The sequence below is a fragment of the Mobula birostris genome, chromosome 5 (assembly GCF_030028105.1).
Source record: "Mobula birostris isolate sMobBir1 chromosome 5, sMobBir1.hap1, whole genome shotgun sequence".
Classification (NCBI taxonomy): domain Eukaryota; kingdom Metazoa; phylum Chordata; class Chondrichthyes; order Myliobatiformes; family Myliobatidae; genus Mobula; species Mobula birostris.
Genome location: NC_092374.1, coordinates 159492651 through 159517623, shown reverse-complemented (window position 1 = coordinate 159517623; position 24973 = coordinate 159492651). Strand labels below are relative to the sequence as shown.

The 24973-nt window shown below is 41.4% G+C and overlaps 1 protein-coding gene across 2 annotated transcripts in view; it reads left to right on the top strand.

The window, feature by feature from the left end:
* The window catches only part of klf5a (Kruppel like factor 5a), an 80862-nt gene extending 56259 nt beyond the window's left edge, over positions 1 to 24603 (top strand). For both annotated transcript variants that reach the window (XM_072258793.1, XM_072258792.1), the window contains exon 4: positions 24020 to 24603. In XM_072258793.1, the coding sequence (XP_072114894.1) occupies positions 24020 to 24198 (179 nt within the window). In that variant the 3' untranslated portion in view covers positions 24199 to 24603. The remainder of the gene's footprint in view (positions 1 to 24019) is intronic.
* Positions 24604 to 24973: the final 370 nt, after the last annotated feature.

Here is a 24973-nt window from a genome sequence, read left to right as displayed (position 1 = left end):
ATTTGTAGCTGTTTGTAGTGTGCAGGTGGAATTTCATCCTCAATTTAAGCAGTTGTTCAGAGTTAAGAATGATTTCCTTCCCCTTCAGCCATCTTAGGACACAGAGACCTTGAGCATCTATCTTGCCAATATCTTGCTCACTGCTCCTCTGTCCTTTATAGGTTTACTTCCATAAGACTGTAAGATATAGATGCAGAATTAGGCTGTTGAGTCAGCTCCACCATTCAGTCACGTCTAACGCTTTGTAAAGCCCAATCGCCCTGCTCCCACAGCCCTTGGCTCACCTACCAATCAGGAACCTATCAACCTCTGCTTTAAATGCACCCAACAACTTTGTCTTCATTGCAACAAATTCCACAGATTCACCATCTTCTGATCTTGGCAGTCTGTGTTTCAGGGCCAATTTCAAGCTGATGATTTTTCATCAGAAGTGTGTGGTGAGGTAATTCCTGTGTGGCTTTGGGCATTCTGCTGAGATGGTCTGATTACATAATGGATGATTGGTGTGTTGCATTTGTAGTTATCTTTCCCCTTGGCTGGCTAAAGTTCTCTGGATATCTGGTGAAGCTATTCCCTTAAGGATATGAGTCTGAGTCTGAGGCCTCCGTCGGTCAGATTTGATTATGGACATTGTGTTCCTGCTGCTTAGATACACAAGTCTGTGTAGTACGATATGGAGAGCAAGCTGTTGCCCATGTTGCAAGCTCCCCCTCTCCATGCATCTGATGAACCCAAAGGAACGGCAGAGACTGATACAGTTTGGTACCAGCAGCATTGCAGGAGTTGCCAGTCAACATTGAACTCAATGTAGGACTGCCTTAGGGACTCCATCTTTGTATTTTCCCCTCTGGGTTTACTCCTGAAGCCTTCCCCATGAGTGGGTATAGCCACAAGGCAGCAGAGGTTTGACATCAGAGTTTTCCTTCTAGGTGGGCTGCCAACCATGGCTGACGAGCCCCATCTGCAGGAAGAGATTGGTTTTAAGGGGCCAGTAATCTGCCTTTGCCCCTTCTCCTGTCAGTAGAAATGGTTCTGCCAGGCTTAGTAGCTAAGCAACACGTGAAGGCCAGGGGCTGGACTTGGTTATCAGAGGCTATTTGAGGCGCACACCACTGGAAGCATTTAAGGATATAAGCTTAGTGGAAATGGGGCAAACAGAAAACCTGTCTCCCTGCACTGCAAGCCGATCTACTCCGATTTTGTAATGTCTTTAATGCACTAGATTCCAAAGAAAGGCTAATAAAACTTAGTTCACTTTTGTTGTGGGACCAGGATAATAGTAAGTCCATGGGACTTGTAAGGAAGCACTAAATCCCTCCTGAATTGCTACCACTTTCTCCTTCTTCATTCTGTTAGAAATGTTTGCACTGTTTCTCTTGCTGTATATATGGCCTGACATGCTGAACATTCCCAATGGTGTTTGGTTTTCTTTCAGATTTCCAGCATCTGTATATTTTTGGTAGATGTTTTCCATTTAGAAATTATTTCAATCCATTGGCAAAGCTTTTAATTAGTAGATTTTTTAAATTTCAAAACATTTCAGAACTATTTGAAAGCCTTTCATAGCTTTTGGTAGCCATTGTGGTGAGGAAGGGCATCTGAATGCTTGCTGTCAGACCCTCTAAGTTAACCACTAGAGGCTATAAGCAACACAAAGCAAAATCAGGTCAGTTGTTACTTGTATCTGAAGGAAGTTGGGATAGAATTGGCTGTGTATTCCAGATAGGCAGGTCTGTCAGCTGAGGAAATACAGTGGATTCCAGTTAATTGGGCCAGTGCTTAATCAGGGCAGCGCTTATTTGGGACATCTCTTAAAGAACAAAACTAATTGAGAAAATAACCAGGTTTCCCTTTGTTTATTTTGGACAGTATGATGCTTAATTGGGACAAGAAACCGTTGCCGAACAGTTTCTGACTAGCATCAGTTGCGTGAACTTATGTAGCAGTTAGACACTACACCATGCTTAGAACGGTTTTTCAATAGCATCATTTACATGTGTGCATTCAAAAAGCTGTGATATTTGTCACTGATAGTTGCTGAGAAATGAGTAGTAAGACCATTTAGAATTGTTTTGCTCACTGTGGTTTCAAGCATTCAGGTTTGGAGATGCCAGAAATGGCTGGGAGTGAAAATGAAACAATTTCACTACTTCAACAAGAGCTATGAAGAATGTGAAGGTATTGAAAATCAACTTGAATGTTACAATGAAAATGCAGATTTGGAGGATGCAATCATCAAAAGCATAGTATATTTAATATTCCAGTCATATTTGAGTAATAGTGTAAATATATTGTTTGATTAAGCATTTTTTGTTTTTCTTACATAATTTATTATGGGCTACATGAAAGAAGTATGTGAATGGCATATGTCATCATGTCACCATATCGTATGTGAGTGCTTCACTTAAAAAAAAAAAGGGAAAAAAGTAGACAAGTATCCAGCTCCTGTGTTTTTCTTTCAATCAGTTTCTGGAGTTACAAAATATAATGTAGTGAAGAGGAAGTTTTACGATGAACCCAAGATAACTACTTACCTGTTGAAGCATAGCTCAATTTTCTTCAAAAGGGGAGAGGGACAGCCATGTTTAAAAAAGGGCAGAAAAATAGATGAAATTAACAAGAAATGGCTTCATAAACAGTGAGCGCAGGGTGATAATTATAATTTTTAAAAAAGCAGAAATGGCTGGGCACATCGGAAGGATAGACACTTTCAATTGCATAACGGATAACTGGATGATGTAAATTGAACAGTACTTTGAAGCAAATGAAGTAGATGATGAAAAATAAGTGCCAGTTTTGCTGAGTGAAATGAAAGGATAAAACATGCTGTTTGCTTAGAAGTTTAACTGCTCCAACCAAAGCAGCTGAAATGTGTTTTGCTGATATTGTGAACCAAAACTGTTGTTGATTGCAGAACACTTTAGGTGTCATAAGTGGAATCAAAAGAAAGAGGAGTTCATTTCTGTTTACGTGGCTGAATTGGAAAAAAATGTCCAAACATTGTCAGTTCAGTGATGGGCTTAATGATGAACTGAGAGATTATTTAGTTAGTGGAATCTTACAAAAAAACATTCAAAACAGATCCTAACTGAAGCACATTCACATTTAAAAGAGCAGTTGAAATCACTGTATTAATGGAAACAGCAACCAGAGAGACAACTGAGATGCAGTCAGGAATGAAAGTGAGATTGAATAAAATTGTAGTGTCTAAACAGAAACTTGCTTGGCCAAACAAATTGTGTTACCATTGTGGCAGGGGCTCACATATACCAGACCAATGCAGATTTAAAGATAAAATTTACAGAAATGCAACAAAGTAGGACACATACAATTTTTTTTTTTGCCAATCAACTTTCCAGCTCTTAGCTTTATCCCTCCCCCTCCTGTCTTCTATCATTTTGGATCTCTCCCCCCCCCCCCCCCCACTTTCAAATCTCTTACTACCTCTTCTTTCAGTTAGTCCTGACGAAGGGTCTCAGCCCAAAACCTCGACTGTGCTTCTTCCTATGGATGCTGTCTGGCCTGCTGCGTTCCACCAGCATTTTGTGCGTGTCGCTACACATACAAAGAGCATGTCAGGCAAACAAAAATAAATGGAATGCACAGGGAAGAGGACAAAAGTAAAAAGTTAAGTTGCAGTTATTAAAATAGTTTTATTCTGCATGCTGTTGATGAAAAATCTGATAATGATGAGAACTGGCTATCCTTGAGATTTACAATGTGAGCATTATCAAGAGAAAGGCAATATGGCTTACGCCAAAGTCATTGGCAAAGTAGTCAAAATGGAATTGGACACTGGCTCGACTGTTTCAGTCATTCCACAAAATGCACTTGTATGGTATTTCAAAGATACTGAACTGAGGCTTGCAGAAATCCAACTAAGAACTTACACTAGAGAAAAGATATCTCCCGTGGGAATGACATTTGTAACAGTGAAATACAACAACCAACAAGTCACATTGGGCTTTTATATGGTGAAAACAGGAGGGCCAGCTTTGTGGAGCCATGCTTGACTGAGACAACTACAACTTGAGTGGAGATCCAACCACCATTTGCATGCCACATCCCCGCAGTTAGAGTCAACTGAAAGTAACTTAAGAAAATAGTGGATGATGCCAGCAGTGTTCAAGATTGACATTGGAAAATTCAATCATATCAAGGGTCATATAATGTTAAATGAAAATGCCACACCCAAGTTTTACAAAGCTTGTCCAGTTCCTTGTACTATCCGTGATAAAGTATCCAGTGAACTAGATCAAATAGAGGCTGAAGGAATTCTTTCCAATATTGAATGGAGCCGATGGACAACACCAATGGTCCCACTAGCCAAGAAGGATGGATCTGTTAGGATCTGTAGTGATTTTAAGGTCACCATCAACTCAGTACTAAAGTCAATCATTATTCTTTGCCCAGGTTAGAGGGTATGTTTACAAACCTTTCTGGAGGGAAACACTTTAGGAAGTATACTTAGCTAAGACCTACCTGCAGATCGAGATGGAAGGAAAAGTCCAAAGTGTTTCTCACTAAAAACACTCACAAATGGCTTGATTACTACAACAAGCCTATTTTTGGAGTAGTATCTGCAGCGGCACTCTGGCAGAAAGCTATGGACCGAATGCTGCAAGACTGCCAAGGCACTCAGTGTTACCTGGTTGATATCAGTGTTACCAATGAAGATGACAAGGAACATCTCCAAAATGTCAAACCAGTGTTAAAATGAATAGAAGATTATGCGCTCAGTGCACAATGCGACAAATGTGAATTTTGAAAATCAAGCATCATTTACTGTGGTCACACCATTGACATGCAAGATTTACACAAGTGTGCTGAGAAAACTCAAGCAGTGGTGGATGCCCCAAGGCTAAAGGACATGTCACAGTTGTGGCCCTTTTTAAAATTTATCAATTATTAGAACAGGTTCCTGCCAAACCTGGCTACCAGGCTCCACCCCTTTAACTTATTACTATAGATCAGGAAGAAATGGCAATGGACAAAGCATTTTGAGGTGGATTTCTAAGATTTCAAAGGAAATGGTGATGTCAGACACTATACTCACGCATTATGATGCACATTGCAAAGTGAAACTTGCCTGTGATTTCACATGTTATTAGTGATGGAAGTGAATGCCTTTGCATCATGTTCCCTTACTGCAGAGAAAACTAACACACAGATGGATAGAGAGGCCTTGAGTCTCGTTTAGGGTGTAAAATGTTTCAAACAGTACCTGTAGGAGAGAGTTTACCCTCATAACTGATCATCAGCTACTAGTGTCCATTTACAATCCACAGAAAAGTGTTCCGCCAACAGCAGCAGCACAAATGCAGGGCTGGTCTCTGCTTCTTGCATCCACAATTACAAGATTAAATTCAAGAGGACAATTAATCAGTTTATCCCTAGAAAAGGAAATTCTAAAATATTTGTGAAAGAAGACACTCCCCTTCAGGTGCTCTTCCTAATGCAAATTGAAAGTCTCCCTATTATGGCAGAGATGATCCAAAGGGAAACCAGAAAAAAAAACACATTGTCTCAGGTTTACATGGTAACCCAAAATGGGTGAAATGTGCATCAGAAATTCCAGTTCCCCATGTTTACCAGCACTGGGGATGAAGTTGCCTTTGACTGGGGTTACCTTATGTGGGGTTTGAGAGTTGCTGTATCAACCAAGCTGAGAGCTAAACTGTTTAAGGACCTACATGCCAGTCACCTATGCGTGGTCAAAATGAAAGCGTTGTCTCAAAGCTTTGTCTGGTGGTCTGGGATATATCAGCAGCTCGGGCAGCTCACCATGCAGTGTTTAGGATGCCAAGACATCCAGAAGATGCCAAGTACAGTACCATTCCTGTGAATGACACACTTTGCCGTGGCAGGGCATTCATATGGATTTTGCTGGAGCACGTATGGGCACAACTTTCTTGGTAGAAGTGGATGAAGCTTCAAAGTGGCCAGAAGTGTTCCCAATAGCCTCCACTACAACCTGGCACACTGTTGATGAGTTGAGAAGCCTCTTAAGGACTGGTGTTCCAGGACACTTAGTCAATGACAATGGACCAAGTTTGTGGCAAAAAAGTTACAGTTATTCCTGAAAATGAATGGAATAAGACATATTATACCTGCACCATAATAACTAGCTACAAATGGCTTGGTGAAAAGGGTTGTCCAGAGCCTAAAGAATACACTGTGAGCAATGTCAGCAGAACACACTATACTGACACTGAATCAGGATCTCACCAATTTAGTCCTTGCATATCACCACACAGCACACTCCACAACCAACAACACACCAGTTATGCTGTTCTTGGGTCGCCCCTTGTGCTCACACTTGTATCTTCTCAAACCCAATTTGAGAAGGAGTGTGCAGGACAAACAACTGAGACAAATTGAAGGCTCCTCAAACAAGGCGGTTCGATGTTTCAATCCTGGACAGGTAGTCCTGGCATGAATGAGATGATCAAAAGTTGGTAGTTGGAAAGATTAAGGACAAAACTAGACCACTTTCTTACGCAGTAGAGGTTGCGTCTGATGTCACCTGGAGACAACACATTGGTCAATTGAGGAGAGTAGACTCAATTATTAGAGAAGAAAGCTGTCCAGAGCTGTCAGAACCACTTTGTGTAGTCCCAGAGTCACCTCCTATAACTATCACAGAATCTGAGATTGTTTCATAGCCGCAAGTCTGACCTGCCAAGCAGAATGACTCCCCCTGCCCCCTTGTCAAGAAAGATTATCCCCCAAGAGTAAGAAATCCTTTACAGTGATTAAATATTTAGGCCTGAATAGGATGATTTAAAATTTACTATGCTGTGGATGCCTATATAGTAGTTGTATACTGTGTATATATGACGAGAGAACAATATGGTACATATCTGAGTTGAGATGCAATCTATATTGAGTTGAGTTTATAGCTAAGCAGGGAGCAGTGATGTGTATTTAATATTTCAATAATATTTAAGTGATATTGTAAATCTTTTGTATGATTAACCATTCTTTATTTTCTCACATGATTTGTTATGAGCTATATGTAAGAAGTATGTGAATGGCGTACATCATTATGCCACCATGTCATATGTGAGTGCCTCATAAAAAAAGAAAAAAAACAAAGTAGACAAGTACCTGACTCCTGTGTTTCTGGAGTTAGAAAACATAATGGAAATCATTGTGTGAAGGCAATCCATTATCTGCACTAGGTGTCAACACTAATTTTGTTTGTTTCCAGTCAATCAAAAGATCACAGTGTTGGTTGTCTGTCATATCCATCAATGAGTTGAGACCAGTGCAGGAGAGTTTTAAAGTGGAAGTGTCATTGCACTGGGATAGTTCCACCCCCTCAACCTTGAAAATCTGGATCCAATGGCACAAGTAGTTGTCATAAACAGGAGTCTTCCTTGGTTACACTGGATAACCATGACTACTACTTCTGTGCCTTGTCGTGCCCTTCGTTCTCCATGAAGCATTGCAGAACTGCCTTCTTACTGTTTTTCTCATTCTGCCTGATTTGCCACCAGAGCTGACTTCACATGCTAGGACTTGCTCTTTTTCACTGGGGTACGAGGCCCACATGTCAAAGTGGTGTTCCAGGTGTGGCTGGTATTGCATATAAACAACATACACAGCTACGAACTGAGTATCCATTGAGGGCCAAAGGTGTGTGAGCTGCCCTAGAATGGACACACCAAGCCCCTTCACCAGAGGTGCTACCCCTTTCTGGACACCCTATGTACACTGGATGAATTCCTCAGTTGATAACTAATACACAGTTTTATAGTACTGTAGCAGCATTAGTCATGTTCTACTTTATTCTGTATTTCATTTAAGTACATAATTTGCTACTCAGTTACATAGTAGCTTGTCTTTTTCACACGTTTTTACTTATTTTCATGAAACTTCAGCTAATTGGGGCAGCCATATAATTGGGCCAAGATGTACTGGTCCCAATGTGTCCCAGTTAACTGAAATCTATTGTATTGAACAACTAGGCCTTTACAATTTTGAAGAGTGAGAGATGACCTCATTGTAGTGTTCAAATCTCAGGGTAGATGTGTGGAGGAGGAGGAAACGAGGATCCAAACTCTCAGAATAAAGGGATACCATGCTAGCGCAGTGGTTAGTGTGATACCATTACAGCTCAAGGCGTCAGAGTTCAGAGCTCAATTGTGACGTCATCCGTAAGAAGTTTGTACGTCCTTCCTGTGAGCGTGTGGGTTTCCCTGGGTGCTTCAGTTTCCTCCTGCGTTCCAAAGTCGGACTGGTTAGAATGTTAATTTGTCATTGTATATTGTCCTGTGATTGGTTGGCATCCATCTGTCTCGAAAGACAATGGGTGATGATGATCACCATTACAAGCCTGGGTGGAAGGTATGGAGATCCTGAGATGCTCAGTCGACAAGATCCCCCTCTCAGCATCACCAGTGTAGTCCAAAGGAAAGCTTATGAAACAATGCGTTTGGCACCAGCTTATCTGCAGGAGCTGCCAGAAGGATGTTCAATGACATCCAGCCACCTTAGGGCCTCCACTCCGGATTTAGTTCCGTGGCTTTTTGTCTCTCCCAAGGCTGCCCACAAGCCAATGAGGCTATTTACACACAGCTGGGGATCTGGTTCATGAGCACCAGGATGTGTCCACATACTGGTGGGCCTGCGTGCTATGTGTGTGCAGGGTCCAGACCTCCTCCCTGTCCTCTGTACTTCACCCTGAGTCCGAAAGGTGTTTAGTTTCCATGTGTTGCCAGCGAGGAGCCACCACATGAGGGTTGCTGTTGGAGAGGCTATGTACAAGCAGGGAGAGACTTATACATTCAGCTCTCCTTTTTTGCAATAGCTATCCAATGGTGGAAGCCAAAAGTGAGAGTGACCAGCACTACCCACTACACTACCATAGTAGACTCATCACAACAGCCATTTTGACACCTGTGATTAGGCTAGGGTTAAATAAGTGGGTTGCTGAGCAGTGAGGCTCGTTCGGCTGGAGGGGCCTGTTCCATGCTGTATCTCTAAATAAATAAATCAATAATTTAGTGTTGGAACTCAGCAGACTGTGGCAGTATAGACTTTATTGGATGCCTGGTAACTGAAGAAGCCAAGCAACATCGGAATAGGCCAAGAAAAAGGCATTTAGGTAGAAGATTTTGTAGGACAGCATCTCAAGACTCCTGGACTCCTGGCCAACTCCTGCTGATGTAAAAGTCTAGATCAACATATTTTAAGTTACTACAATTATGTTGAAATAACTAGCATTTAGTCTGTGATCATGTTGATTAAATTGCATGTTCTGAAAAAATTGGACTTTGTGCCCACTAATTTCAAGTTCGTTTAATTGTCATTCAGCCATGTATGAATACCCATGAATATAGCCAAATGAAACAGCGTTCCTCTGGGCACAAGGTGCAAAACACAGTTCCAACAGTCATACCCAGCACAAGGCATATATTGCATATACCAGTTGTAAACATACAGCCACACAAAAAAAATGGAATATAGACCAAGTTCCTGAGAGACTTGTCTTGCAGATTCATGGAGCATGGATAATTCTCAGCATGGACGAGCCCTGAGCAGTCTCCAGATGAACAAATGCATACACGCACACACATAATCCACCTCGTCTTCTACCTAGTGAACACTGGAGTGGCCTGCTCGCAATCCAGCATGGATGCCATGCCACAATCTCTCTGATGCTTCCTCTCCTAAGTGGCTGCAACAGGTGAGCCCACGGTATAAGGCCTATTCCATGCTACAACTGAAGCCACACAGCTCCCCTGCCATCAGTCTTTCCAATAAATCAGTGAACAGGACTTCTACATTCAACAGATTGTTCTTGCAGTAATTTTCAGCAGCTTAGGAAGACCTTGTGGTGATTTGCATGCTAGATATTGAATTATTCTTAATTCTACTTCCAGGAATTAGCCTGTTGTGAACATGTCATGTAAGTATAACAGTTAGAGACTGTTGTCTGTTTGCAATGACATGCAGTAACTGGTGAGTTAGACATTGCTTCTTGTGCTAAGTAACAAAGTTCCAGGCACTAAAGTCTGTCAAATGGTGATTCAATTTTTACCATTATGTGCAGAATAATACAGTAATTCTCCTCTCCTGGGAAACAGTTAATGACTAATAGCTTTGTAAAAGATAGAATTACTGCTTATCAACAGGAATTACTATTGCAGCACGGTCAGTGGAAATGACAGGAATGTCCCACAGATCACACTGCTTCACTCAGCTCACGTTTTACTCCAGATGTGATTGGGAGAATAATTAAATGTAGACCGCTTTTATTTGTTTTGTGTGTGGGGGTGTGTGGGTGGTGAATAATCACCTTCAAATAGTTCTGTCCACCAGAAGTGGAATTTCTCAGTGGCTAAGCATTTTAATTCCGATTCTCATTCCAACATGTCATCCATGGCCTCCTCTTGTACCACAATGAGGCCATCTTCAGGGTGGAGGGGCAACACCTTTATACTCCATCTGGGTAGCCTCCATGATGGGATGAGTACTGATTTCTCCTTCTGGTTTAAAAAAAATTCGCTTTCCCTCCCCTCTCCTTCTATTCCACACTTTGGCTTCTTGCCTCTTCTCATCGGCCTATCACCTCCCCCTGGGTTTTTTCCTCCTTCCCCTTCTCCTATGATCCACTCTCCTCTTCTATCAGATTACTTTCTCTCCAGCCCTTTTCTTTTCCTACCCACCTGGCTTCACCTATTACTTTCTAGCTATCCTCCTTCCGGCCCCCTCCCCACCTTTTTATTCTTCCTTCTTCCCCCTTCCTTTCCAGTTCTGAAGAAGTGTGTCAGCCGAAAAGGTCGACTGTTTATTCTTTTCAATAGGTGCTGCCTGACCTGCTGAGTTCCTCCAGCATTGTATGTGTATGTCATCTTTAAATAGGTTTAGACATTACTTGAGACCATTCCTTAAACATATTGATGTGGTATTTTGAAACTTGGTCTAAATTATTATAATTTGTATGGAAGTATTTTAATTGAACAAAATGTACTGCAAATCATAAACACTAGAGATCCTGCAGATGCTGGAAATCCAGAGCAACGGATTCAGAATGCTGGAGGAACGTAGTAGATCAGGCAGAATCTATGGAAAGGAATAAGTGGTCGATGTTTTGGGCCAAGAGCCTTCATTAGGATTGGAAAGGAAGGGGGAAGAAGCCAAAATAAGAAGGAGTATCAGTTAGAAGGTGATCAGTGCAGCTAGGAGAGAGAAAAGGTCAGTGGGTGGGGAAGGGGAAATGAAGTGAGAGGTTATAAGTGACATCAGAAGAATGTCAACTCTGACAGGGTTTGCAGGACATTACTTTCTACAAAGTGAAGCATGAATGGCAGCAATGCTCTTCTCCCAGATGAGCTCAACATCTTTTATGCTCGCTTTGAAAGGGAGAATAAATCTACAGCTATGAGGATCCCTGCAGCGTCTGATGGCCTGTGATCTCAGTCTTGGAGGCCGATGTCAGGCTGTCTTTCAGGAGGGTCAAACCTCGCAGGGCGACAGGCCTTGATGGAGCGCCTGGTAAGGCTCTGAAAACCTATGCCAACCAACTGGTAGGGGTATTCAAAGACATTTTCAATCTCTCACTGCTATCATCGAGAGTTCGCACCTGCTTCAAAGGGCAACAGTTATCCCAGTGCACAAGAAGGGCAGTGTGAGCTGTCTCAATGACTCTCATCCAGTAGCATTCACACATCTACAGTGAAGAAATGCTTCGAGAGGTTGGTCAAGGCTAGAATCAACACCTGTCTCAGGAAGGACCTGGACCCACTGCAACTTGCCTATCGTCACAGTAGGTCCATAGCAGACACGATGTCAATGGCTCTCCACACAACCTTGGATCACCCAGATAATGCAAATACCTATGTCAGGATGCTGTTTATTGATTATAGCTCAGCACTTAACACTACCATTCCTACAGTCCTGATTGAAAAGCTACAGAACCTGGGCCTCTGTACCTCCCTCTGCAACTGGATCCTTGACTTCCTAACCAGAAGACTACAATCTGTGTGGATTGGAAGTAACACCTCCACCTCGCTGACAAGTTACAGTGGTGCACCTCAGGGATGTACGCTGAGCCCACTGCTTTACTCTCTCTATACCCATGGCTGTGTGGCTGGGCACAGCTCACATCTATAAATTTGCTGACAATACAACTACTGGTGATTTCAGATGGTGATGAGAGGGCGTACAGGAGCGAGATGTATCAGTGCGTTGAGTGGTGTCACAGCAACAAACTTGCACCGAATGTCAGTAAGATTGTGGACTTCAGAAAGAGTAAGATGGGAGAATGTATATCTGTCCTTATGGAGAGGCCAGAGGGGAAAGACAGAGCAATTTCAAGTTCCTGGGTGTCAATATCTCTGAGGACCCAACCTGATTGCAATATATTGATGCAGTTGTAAGGAAGACAAGACAGCGGCTACAGTATATTTCATTAGGAGTTTGAGGAAATTTCGTTTGTCAACCAAAACACTCAAACTTGTACAAATGTACTGTGAAGATCATTCTGACTGGCTGCATCACTTTCTGGTATGGTTGGGGGGGGGGGGGGGGGTGGAGAAGAGGCTACTGCAAAAGATTGAAATGAGTGGCAGAAACGTGTAAAATTAGTCAGCTCTATCATGGGTACCAGCCTCTGAAGTATCCAAGACATCTTCAAGGGGTGGTGCCTTACATCATTGAGGATCTCCATCAGCCAGGACATGTACTCTGTGCACTGTACCTCAGTGGTAAGGAGATGCAGAAGCCTGAAGGAACACTGAGTAATTCATTTAGTAGACATATAGATATATATATACACATACTTAATATAACTCAGTTTATTTCCTACATAGTTATTTATCATGAAGTCATTGTACTGCTGCTGTAAAGTTAACAAATTTCACGACACATGCCGGTGATATTAAATCTGATTCTGAAGTGCGAAGCTGGGAGGTGAAAGGTAAAAAAGGTAAAGGGCTGAAGAAGTAGTCTGATGGACGTGGAGAGTTAACCATAGGAGAAAGGGAAGGGAGAGGGGAAATGATAGGCAGGTGAGGAGAAGAGAAGAGGTGAAAAGGGAAGCCAGAGTGGGGAATGGAAGAAGGGGGAAGGAAGTGAAGGAAAATGTGCTGCATATTATGGTCAAAATATAACAATTAAAGCAACCACTGTAAGTTGGTGATTAGTCACCTATAAAAAGGCTTCAGTTTGTTAACTTGCAATGGGGGTGTTTTGTGCCAAATTGTATCATTCCCTATTTAAATTAATTGCAATAAATCTGATTGGATTGTCATTGACATATCATATTCAAGCATGCTGGAATGGAATACATTAAATGCTGACGTGCCAACCTTGTGTCCGAGCACTGTTCGTTCTCTGTGTAAGGTATACATAGATGTTGAAGTGAACTGTAAACACATGCCTTAGTTGAATACAAATTTGGTACACTGCATCTGTGTAATTTGAACTGGAGAGCCCTCAGATTTAATATTTCTTTGTCTGCCAATACTTGGATGCAATTATAAAGCACAAGTTTGTGTTTTAACAAAAAAGAACAAGTTCATGCTATGTGATATGGAGTGATGCCAATAGTGGCATCAACATGTTGAATTAAAAAGCTAAAAACCACAGAAGATGCAAATCTCAAATTAAAAAAAAATGTATGGGAGATAGTCAGTCAGGGAAGAGAAGTGTCAATGGCCCTTCAGAATTAAATTGAATTTAACTAAAAATAATTAAAGAATGGAATTCCTATAAAAAGTAGTGGATACAGCCCAGTCCATCATGGGCAAAACCCTCCCCACCATTGAACACATCCACACAAAGTGTTGTCACGGGAAAGCACATCCATCCTCAGCAACCCCTACTTCACAGGTCATGTTGTCTTCTGATTACAGCTTTCAGGAAGAAGCTACAAGAGCCTCAGGACTCACACCACCAGGTTCAGGAACAGTTATTACCCCTCAACCCATCAGGTTCTTGAAACAAAGGGATAAATTCACTCAACTTCACTTTCCCCATTATTGAAATATTCCTAAAGCCTATGGACTCACTTTCAAGGGCTCTTCATCTCATGTTCTCAATATTTATTGCTTATTTAGTTATTATTTCTTTCTTTTCGTATTTGCACAGTTTGTTGTCTTTTGCACACTGGTTGAATACCCAAGTTGGTGTAGTCTTTCATTGATTCTGTGAGTTTGAGTACAGAGAGGAAATTAAGAACCTGGTGGCACGGTGCGAAGACAATAACCTATCCTTCATCGTCAGCAAGACGAAGGAATTGGTTGTTGACTTCAGAAGGAGTAGCGGACTGCACGACCCCATCTACATCAGTAGTGTGCAGGTGGAACGGGTCAAAAGCTTAAAGTTCCTCGGGGTCAATATCATAAATGACCTGACTTGGTCCAAACAAGCAGAGTCCATCACCAAGAAGGCCCACCAATGCCTTTTCTTCCTGAGAAAGCTAAAGAAATTTGGCCTGTCCCCTAAAACCCTCACTAATTTTTATAGATGCACCGTAGAAAGCATTCTTCTAGGGTGCATCAATACCTGGTATGGAAGTTGTCCTGTCCAAGACCAGAAGAAGCTGCAGAAGATCGTGAACACAGCCCAGCACATCACACAAACCAATCTTCTGTCCTTGGACTCACTTTACACCGCACGCTGTCGGAGCAGTGCTGCCAGGATAGTCAAGGGCACGACCCACACAGCCAACACACTTTTCGTCCCTCTTCCCTCCGGGAGAAGGCTCAGGAGTTTGAAGACTCGTATGGCCAGATTTGGGAACAGCTTCTTTCCAACTGTGATAAGACTGCTGAACGGATCCTGACCCAGATCTGGGCCATACCCTCCAAATATCCGGACCTGCCTCTCGTTTTTTTTTGCACTACCTTACTTTCCCTTTCAATTTTCTATTTATGATTTATAATTTAAATTTGTATTTTATTTACTATCGATTTGTACTCCAGGGAGCGTGAAGTGCAGAATCAAATATCGCTGTGATGTTTGTACGCTTGAGTATCAATTGTTTGGCAACAATAAAGTAAAAGTATTATGGTTATTATTCTGTTATGGATTTTTTGAGTATGACCGTAAGAAAATTAATCTCAGTGTTGTATATGGTGACATATATGTGCTTTGATAATAAATTTACTTTGAACTTTGAAATAACACTTTAATTAAATACTCAAGATAGAGCTGACATGGAATCAGCCTGAAATGTTTTAATTTAAAATGTAGATTGATTTTATTTGGTCTACAAAACAAGCTAAATGTAGCTTGGCAGTTTAACGTACAAGAAAATAAATACTTTCATTTTTATAGCATCTTTCACATTGCTTTTGGAACACATCAACATACTCTAAAGCCAGTGAACTACTTTTGAGGTGTACCACTAATGGCATTTTTGCCCATGTTAAAGTTGGCAAAACAATTCCAAAACTGAATTTTGAATACTTTTTACTAGTAGATTGAGAACAGGACAGAGGGAAACTCTGGGGCAATCCTTTTCTTCAAAGGCTCCTGAAAGCAGAGTGCTTGAATATGTTCAAGGCAGTGGTAGATTAGGGGATTAAAAATTGCCACTGGCAGATGAGTATGCAGAGTTAAGACCATAAGACCATAAAATATAGGAGCAGAAGCAGGCCATTTGGCCCATTGAATCTGCTGCACTGTTCAATCATGGGCTGATCCAATTCTTCCAGTCATCGCCGCTCCCCTGCCTTCTCCCCATACCCTTTGATGCCCTGGCTAATCAAGAACCTATCTATCTCTGCCTTAAATACACCCAATGACTTGCCTCCACAGCTGCTCGTGGCAACAAATTCCACAGTTTTACCAAAATTGGACTAAAGTAATTTCTCTGCTAAAGTAATTTCTCTGCATCTCTGTTCTAAATGGACATCCTTCAATCCTGAAGTCATGCCCTCTTGTCCTAGACTTCCCTACCATGGGAAATAACTTTGCCATATCTAATCTGTTCAAGACTTTTAACATTCAGAACGCTTCTATGAGATCCTCCCTCATTCTCCTGAACTGCGGGGAATGCAGCCAAAGAGCTGCCAGATGTTCCTCATACGGTAACCCTTTCATTCCTGGAATCATTCTCGTGAATCTTCCCTGAACCCTCTCCAATGTCAGTATATCTTTTCTAAAATAAAAAGCCCAAAACTGCACGCAATACTCCAAGTGTGGTCTCACAAGTGTCTTATAGAGCTTCAACATCACATCCCTGCTCTTATATTCTATACCTCTAGAAATGAATGCCAATATTGCATTCACCTTCTTCACCACTGATTCAGCCTGCAGGTTAAACTTCAGGGTATCCTGCAAAAGGACTCCCAAGTCCCTTTGTACCTCTGCATTTTGAATTCTCTCCTCATCTAAATAATAGTCTGCCCATTTATTTCTTCCACCAAAGTGCATGACCATACACTTTCCAACATTGTATTTCATTTGCCACTTCTCTGCCCATTCCCCTAAACTATCTAAGTCTCCCTGCAGGCTCTCTGTTTTCTCAACACTGTCCACTCCACTCATCGGCAAAGTTAGCAACAAATCCATTAATCCCATAGTTCAAGTCATTGACATACATCATAAAAAGCAGCGGTCCCAACACTGACCCCTGTGGAACTCCACTGGTAACTGGCAGCCAGCCAGAATAGGATCCCTTTATTCCCACTCTCTGTTTTTTTGCCGATCAGCCAATGCTCCACCCATGCTAGTAACTCCCCTGTAATTCCATGGGCTCTTGCCTTGCTAAAGAGCCGCATGTGCGGCACCTTGTCAAAGGCTTTCTGAAGATCCAAGTACACCACATTACTGCATCTCATTTGTCTGCCCTGCTTGTAATTTCCTCAAAAAATTGCAGTAGATTAGTCAGGCAGGATTTTCCTTTCAGGAAACCATGCTGGCTTTGGCCTATCTTGTCATGTGCCTCCAGGTACTCCATAATCTCATCCCTAACAATTGATTCCAACAACTTGCCAACCACTGATGTCAGGCTAACAGGTCTATAGTTTCCTTTCTACTGCCTTCCACTCTTCTTAAATAGAGGAATAACATTTGCAATTTTCCAGTCATTCCGTACAATGCCAGAATCTATCAATTTTTGAAAGATCATTGTTAATGCCTCTGCAATCTCTCCAGCTAGTTCCTTCAGAAGCTGAGGGTGAATTCCAACAGGTCCAGGAGATTTATCCACCCTCAGACCATTAAGCTTCCTGAGCACCTTCTCAGTCGTAATTTTTACTGCACATACTTCACTTCCCTGACACTCTTGAATGTCTGGTATACTGCAGATCTCTTCCACTGTGAAGACTGGTGCAAAATATGCATTCAGTTCCTCTGTCCTCTCTATCTCTCATTGCTCTCCAGCGTCAGGTAACAATTAGATCCTGATCTTATTAGAATCAGATTTATTAACACTGACTTACATGATGTGAAACTCATTGTAAATGATGGCTGAGATTTGCAATAAGTGTCCTACTGCTGTTCATAGAAATACCAGCACACCCCAGTTGTGCCAATAAACTGTAAATTCTTTGCAATTATCTTTAGAAGATGGAGACAAGTGCAGACGATGAAACAGCAAGCATGATACTTAAACGGTATTACATGAGTGCTATTATTTATGTGTATGTATCAAAATTTTATACAAGGCAGACACTTCCCTAACTCTTGATGATAAAGATCCCATTGTTATTATACTGCATCCATTCCATCCCACCATTGAGCAATTCACAAGGTTCACCCCGTATTTGCATTCCCTTTGTGATGTAACCATTCTTTGGCTTAAGGTTCTGGCAGTAATGAAGTGCAGTATTTTAGATTAACTTTCACTGCGAGTAGCTGATAGCTTGAACTGTTTGTGCAGTTGCCACTTGGGTCGGACAGGTTATACTGAGGCTGGAGAACGTTTAGATATGGCACAATGTGAAGTATCTCCTTTGTCATAGATTCCCCTTTTAGCATCCTTGTTAACAAAGTCAACATTCAAAGTTCAAAGTAAATGTTACCATATACTACCTTGAGTTTCATTTTCTGGCAGGAATTTTACAGGAGAAATAGAATAGCATATACAAAAAAAAAACTTTTATATAAACAAAGACTGACTAACAACTAATGCGCAAAAGAATGCAAACTGTGCAAATAAAAAATAACACTGAGACCATGAGTTGTAAAGGATCCTTGAAAGTGAGTCTACAGGTCATAGAATCATTTCAGAGTAGTTGTGATTGAAGTTATCCACACTGGTTCAGGAGCCTGATGGTTTTATGGTGATGACTGTTCCACACTCGGTGGTGTACCTCCTGCCTAATAGTAGCGAGAAGAGGGTATAGCCTGGATGGTGGGGGATCTTTGATTATGGATATTGCTTTCTTGTGGCAGTGCTCCATGTAAATGTACTCAGTGGTGGGGAAGGCTTTGTCTGTAAATAGAAGTGTTTGCTCATTCTGGTCTTTCAGGTATCCACACATTGTTGGTGCTATGTAAAAAATAGGAAAACAGATTATTATCTGAATGGTGGCCGATTAGGAAAAGGGGAGGTGCAACGAGACCTGGGTGTCATTATACACCAGTCATTGAAAGTGGGCATGCAGGTACAGCAGGTGGTGAAAAAGGCGAATGGTATGCTGGCATTTATAGCGAGAGGATTCGAGTACAGGAGCAGGGAGGTACTACTGCAGTCGTACAAGGCCTTGGTGAGACCACACCTGGAGTATTGTGTGCAGTTTTGGTCCCCTAATCTGAGGAAAGACATCCTTGCCATAGAGGGAGTACAAAGAAGGTTCACCAGATTGATTCCTGGGATGGCAGGACTTTTATATGAAGAAAGACTGGATGAACTGGGCTTGGACTCATTGGAATTTAGAAGATTGAGGGGGGATCTGATTGAAACGTATAAAATCCTGAAGGGATTGGACAGGCTAGATGCAGGAAGATTGTTCCCGATGTTGGGGAAGTCCAGAACGAGGGGCCACAGTTTGAGGATAGAGGGGAAGCCTTTTAGGACCGAGATTAGGAAAAACTTCTTCACACAGAGAGTGGTGAATCTGTGGAATTCTCTGCCACAGGAAACAGTTGAGGCCAGTTCATTGGCTATATTTAAGAGGGAGTTAGATATGGCCTTTGTGGCTACGGGGGTCAGGGGGTATGGAGGGAAGGCTGGGGCGGAGTTCTGAGTTGGATGATCAGCCATGATCATAATAAATGGCGGTGCAGGCTCGAAGGGCCGAATGGCCTACTGCACCTATTTTCTATGTTTCTATGTAATATTGCTGTAAATGGAGAAAAAAAAGCAGCAGATGCTGGAAATCTGAAATTGAAACAGAAAATGCTGGAAGTACTCAGCAGGTCAGGCAGCATCTGTAGAGAAACAAAGTTAACGTATCTTCTCAAAAGTTGCATCTGAGACAACAGGTCATCAACCTGAAATATTACCTCTGATTATCTTTTCACTGATGCTGTCTGACCTGTTAGTTATTTCCAGATTACGGTGTTTTTATTTCATGTCAGACGGTACCTATCATTTATGAGTATCTCCACCCCTGCCATCTGTGCTTTGCAGTGGGACATGGGGGAAAAAAAAGCAATCCAAATGAGGATATTAATTTTTCAGCTTTGTTTCTCTGTCACCAGATTCATCCACAATAGGTGTCACCAGAGGAACCAGATTGAGGAAATCAGTTCCCTTAGAAAGAATGTTTATGAGAGAATCTCTGACAACTGAGATAGATCATGCTTAAAAGTCCTGTTTAGTGTTTCCATCATTTTCTGTTTCTATTGCAGAGTTCTCTAGCCTGGGTTATTTTTTGCTTACTGCAGATTAGTATGGTTGTGCACTGTCCTAATCACTATAGACATATATGACTCATTTTGTGTGGGTTAATGACAGTTTCAAGTTTCCTCTGAAGAGCTTGCCTGGCAGTACCCAATATTACAGCTGAAACAGGAAACACCGGGAGAGCATTGGACACTATCAGATTTTGTTTCAGAAAAGAAAATCCAGATCCTTGACATTCGGTCCATTGGTATTCACAAGTATGTTGAAACCCGAAAAAACATAGAACCCCACAGCATGTCCTCATTTGTGCACGTACCTTAACCTAGTTGATATTTTAAATGGTTATGCAACAAGGCAAAGAATAAAAATGTAGTTTGTTTAAATTGTTGGGGAATCTTTTGTTAATGTTTTGAAATTGCATATCATTGGTTCAATGCAAGCATTTAGAGCATTACATTCTTGGTTTCCTCTTTTCCATAAGGGATTGACAAAAGTGGGAAGCAATATTTTCTTCTTATTAAAGTATTTGCTTAAATGAATATTTGCTGAACCATAGCCACCTGCAGTGGAACAGCTGCCCTCACCAGTATTCTGCAGTTGGACTCAGCCAGGCCCATGTGATGTATACTTGATGAATTTTGTAATCAGAATGTTAGTTGGTGTGTCTAACTGATGTTGCCCAACTATTATGAAGAAGGCATGCCAGGGTCTATGTTTTATTAGGAGTTTGAGGAGATTTGTTATGTCACCAAAGACTCTAGCAAAATTCTACAAGTGTACTAAGGAGAACATTCTGACTGGTTACAGCAGCATCTGGTACGGAGGCAGGACTATTGTGGACATCTTCAAAAGGCGATGCCTAAAGAAGGCAGCATCCTCCATGAAGGATTCTCACCATCCAGGGCATGCCCTCTTCTCATCACTACCATCAGGGAGAAAGTACAGAAGCCTGAAGAGCCACAGTCAACATTTTAGGGACAGTTTTTTTTCCCTCCACTATCAGATTTCTAAATGGTTCATGAACCCATGAATGTTACCGCACAATTTTGATGTCTTTTGATGCATTATTGCACTGTTTTTATATATTCTTATTGTAATGCTTATATTTTATACTGTATTGCTGCTGAAAAACCAAGAAATATTAGTGATCAAAAAACATGATTGATTCTGAATTTAAACACATCAACCCTTAATCATACTTACTCTGCTCACATTTCCCCCCACTGCTTTTGGTGTCTCAACTTGTTAAGGCCCATATTCCACTGATCCTGAAGTTGCTGGACTTCTTCCTCAGTACTTGTCTGTTGCTTTCATTGTAATTCTGGGTACAACCTTCTACTGGAAGGACAGGCCCCAGCACATCTGACCTCTTAGCAATGCTTAGCAGTGCAAAGACTGTGTATCATATATCGCTGCACACACCATTTGTGTTAGCCATTGGAGTCTCATCAGTTGTCTGGTGTTTGTGACATAATTTTAGCAAATTGCTCAGGATCTGTTGAAAAGAAAAGGTTAAGCATTCAAATTAGAGGATATTGTCTCCTCTCTCTCCTGCTCTCTCAGCCTCCTTTCCTGTGTCCCCTTCCCTTTTTCACACCCTCTTTCTCTTCAACTCCTCTTGCTCTCTCCTTCTCTTTCCCTCTTTTGATGTTTGAATGAATTAGAAAATCCATATTTCTCCCAGCACCCAAGTTCTCACATCTATTCTTATCATCACAGTCCTGGTGTATAACTGTTGTCTTGGGATTGGTGGCATTTAGTTGCAACAGTAGGTGGCACTTCATCTAGTTATCAGAGGAGCTTGTTTCTGGCTTTCTGTCAGCACACAGGGTTTGAGCTCTGAAGAAGATGAGCTCATATTTTGCACACAGGTCCAGTCATGTCATAATGGAATGTGATTATAACCAACTTGTGGTTGTGAAGTTAACAACTGTAATAATAACTCCACTGACATAACATCATGAACAAAATCTCATAAGGTTCTTTACAGAAGCATTATCAAACTGGAATTTGAGTGTGTGATTAAAGAGTTGGGTGGAGGAAAGAGAGCTAGAGATATATAGACCAGTTGTTAGGTTCATACCAAGTAAAGATGTTGCCACTAATCATGCCTAGAATTGAATGTCCACATATTTCAGAGAGGTCCAAAAGCTGGAGAAGATTAGGTGAAGACATTAAGTATTATAGAAAGAAAGGCTAAATTTGCTAAAGACTTTCAGAAGGTTATACAGCACCTGAGGAAAGAAAAACTTTGTTTCAGATGAGAGACTCTTCAGAATGTAACCAAAGATACCTTACTGAGATGGAAGGATTACATTAGATGTGATGGGGAAAGATTAACATCCAAAGGCATTTTGGCAAAAGTCCTTCCACCTGAAAGTTTGACTCAGCTTACTTTCTACAGATGCTGCCTGACCCAGTTTGAATTTCTAGCAACACACACAAAATGCTGCAGGAAACTCAACAGGCCAGGCAGCATCTATGGAAAAAAGTATGTAGAAGTTTCAACCCAAAACATCAATTGTATTTTTTTTCCAAAGATGCTGCCTGGCCTGTTGAATTTCTCCAGCATTTTGAGTATGTTTCTTGGATTTCCAGAATCTGCAGATTTTCTTATTAGTGAATTTCCAGCATTTTATTTCATTATTTCAGGTTTCCTGCATCTGCAGTTTCCTTGATTTCCATTAACTAAGAGATATAAAATCTCACCAAACAGGTGGATTCTGTAAAGTTCTCATTGTGCAGGTCAGCAAAGGAATGAAAAATTCAAATAGCTGGCTCACCCCAGGAAAGGCACTCCTTCCCACCTCTCGACAACTCATGCTTATAGTAAACCTTTGCAATTCCCTCAGTAAGCCAGTTTGCAAAAAAAGTTATGATCTATAAAAATCGTTTTGTATTTACAAGAAATATGGAATTGAGAAACTACTTTTAATTAAAAAGGCAGGCAATTTCTTTACATTGTCAATATGCAAAAAAAATCCTTTTACCTTCAGAGTGCCATAAGTATTACCAACCAGACTCATTCCTTCCCACACTCCTTTTGTACCGGTGATCTCTCCTTTCCTGGTGCCGAGTTTTGACCCAAACATGGCAATCCCTCGCCCCCTCCAGACTCTGCTTGACGCATGGAGTTCCGCCAACAGTTTATTTTTGCTCCAAATTCCGAACGCCCTGGAGCCTCTAACATGTTTATTTAAAATGCTAACTCAGTTTAAATGCAATAGGGATTGTTCTGTGAAAAGACCAGCCTGGCCATGGTGTGATAGAGCTATCATGGAAATTGTTAATCACTCAGGTCTACTTCATTTATAAAAATAGTTGGCATTATTTAGTGAGTGGAATGGGCTGCCAGCAATAGTGGTGGAGGCGGATACGATAGGGTCTTTTAAGAGACTCCTGGATAGGTACATGGAGCTTAGAAAAATGGAGGACAATGGGTAACCATAGGTAATTTCTAAAGTAAGGACATGTTCGGCCAGGTTTGTGGGTGGAAGGGCTTGTATTGTGCTGTAGGTTTTTTTAATGTTTCTAACATACCTACCCATGTAGGATCAAAAGATAAAATACTGAAAATATTCAGCAGTTCAAGTAGCAATAGCAGTAAGAGAAACAGGATATGCTGGTTTGTTTCTTCTCTCTCCACTGATGTTGCCTGAGTTTGTTTGGTCTGCTGGTCATAGTGAAAGGTTCCAGTGCTATGACAGAGCGTGCATACACTGCAACTGTGATTTCTTCTGTTGTGCACTAACAAAGAATGAATGGTAATGAAATGGCAACCCCTCTCCATCTCCAAAGTTCTACTTCAGTTAAAATTAATTATAATTCAGAGCTTCTCAGAACACAGTAATGATTCTAATGATTAAATCCTCCAAAAAAATTAATGGAAGCGTTAAACCCAGATTTTTAATAAAATGAATGGATTCTACAGTAAGGTCTCAGGATCTTTCTGGGTGATTGAAGTACAACAAGACCAGTAGTTTTTTCATCTTCCCTGTAGCTATTTTCTTATATAAGATAAAAGATATAGGAGCAGGACTCGTTTGGCCCAATGAGTCTGGTCCACCATTTCATCATGACTGATCCATTTTTCCTCTTTGCCCCGATATCCTGGGAGAAATATTAGATGCTTGATTTTAAAATGCATCTCATATCCTTCATCTCCTTGAACATGCTTTTAATAAAGTGCAATGAAAAGAGACTGCTAGACAGAATGTTGGTGATGTTGTTGCCAAGTAACTAACACTGGTGTCTTTTCCACTGCAGGTGAGAAACCATACCAGTGCACCTGGGAAGGCTGTGACTGGAGATTTGCACGCTCTGATGAACTGACTCGCCACTTCCGGAAACACACTGGCGCCAAGCCTTTCCAGTGCTCAGTGTGCAGCCGCAGCTTTTCCCGTTCTGACCACTTAGCCCTGCACATGAAAAGACACCAGATCTAGGTCGTGGATCCACACTGAATTGATCCTCCTTCATCTAAAGAAGATGTTGCTGTCCTGTCAACACTCCAGGCTACTGTTTATGTAAACCTTGCTGCCAGGACTCCTTTGTTTCAGTCTGGAGTAAAGGAGGTTTCAATGAAATGCATAACTTTAACTTGAGGTTTGAAAACTGGAACTGTGTATATTCTGTACATACTCACTGGGACTTGGGAACTGTGTTGAATAAGCAAACTTTATGAAATTTATAATAGAGATTGATTGATACGATTATTTTCGATTTGCTTTATGTTAAACTAAGCTCTCATCCATTTCATAGAAGCACTTGCACTACAGTGTAGTTGCTAACAACACACACAAAAAGTACTGGTGAACGCAGCAGGCCAGGCAGCATCTATAAGAAGAGGTACAGTCGACGTTTCGGGCTGAGACCCTTCATCAGGACTAACTGAAAGAAGGGATAGTAAATAATATTTATTTACTATTATTTTTTTCCCTCTTTTTACTCCCTCTATCCCTCTCACTATAATTCCTTGCCCATCCTCTGGGCTTCCCTCCCCCTTTTTCTCCCCAGTCCTCCTGTCCCATGATCCTCTCCCTTCTCCAGCCTTGTTTCCCTTTTGCCAATCAACTTTCCAGCTCTTAGCTCCATCCCTCCCCCTCCTGTCTTCTCCTATCATTTCAGATCTCCCCCTCCCCCCCACTTTCAAATCTCTTACTATCTCTTCTTTCAGTTAGTCCTGACGAAGGGTCTTGGCCCGAAACGTCGACTGTACCT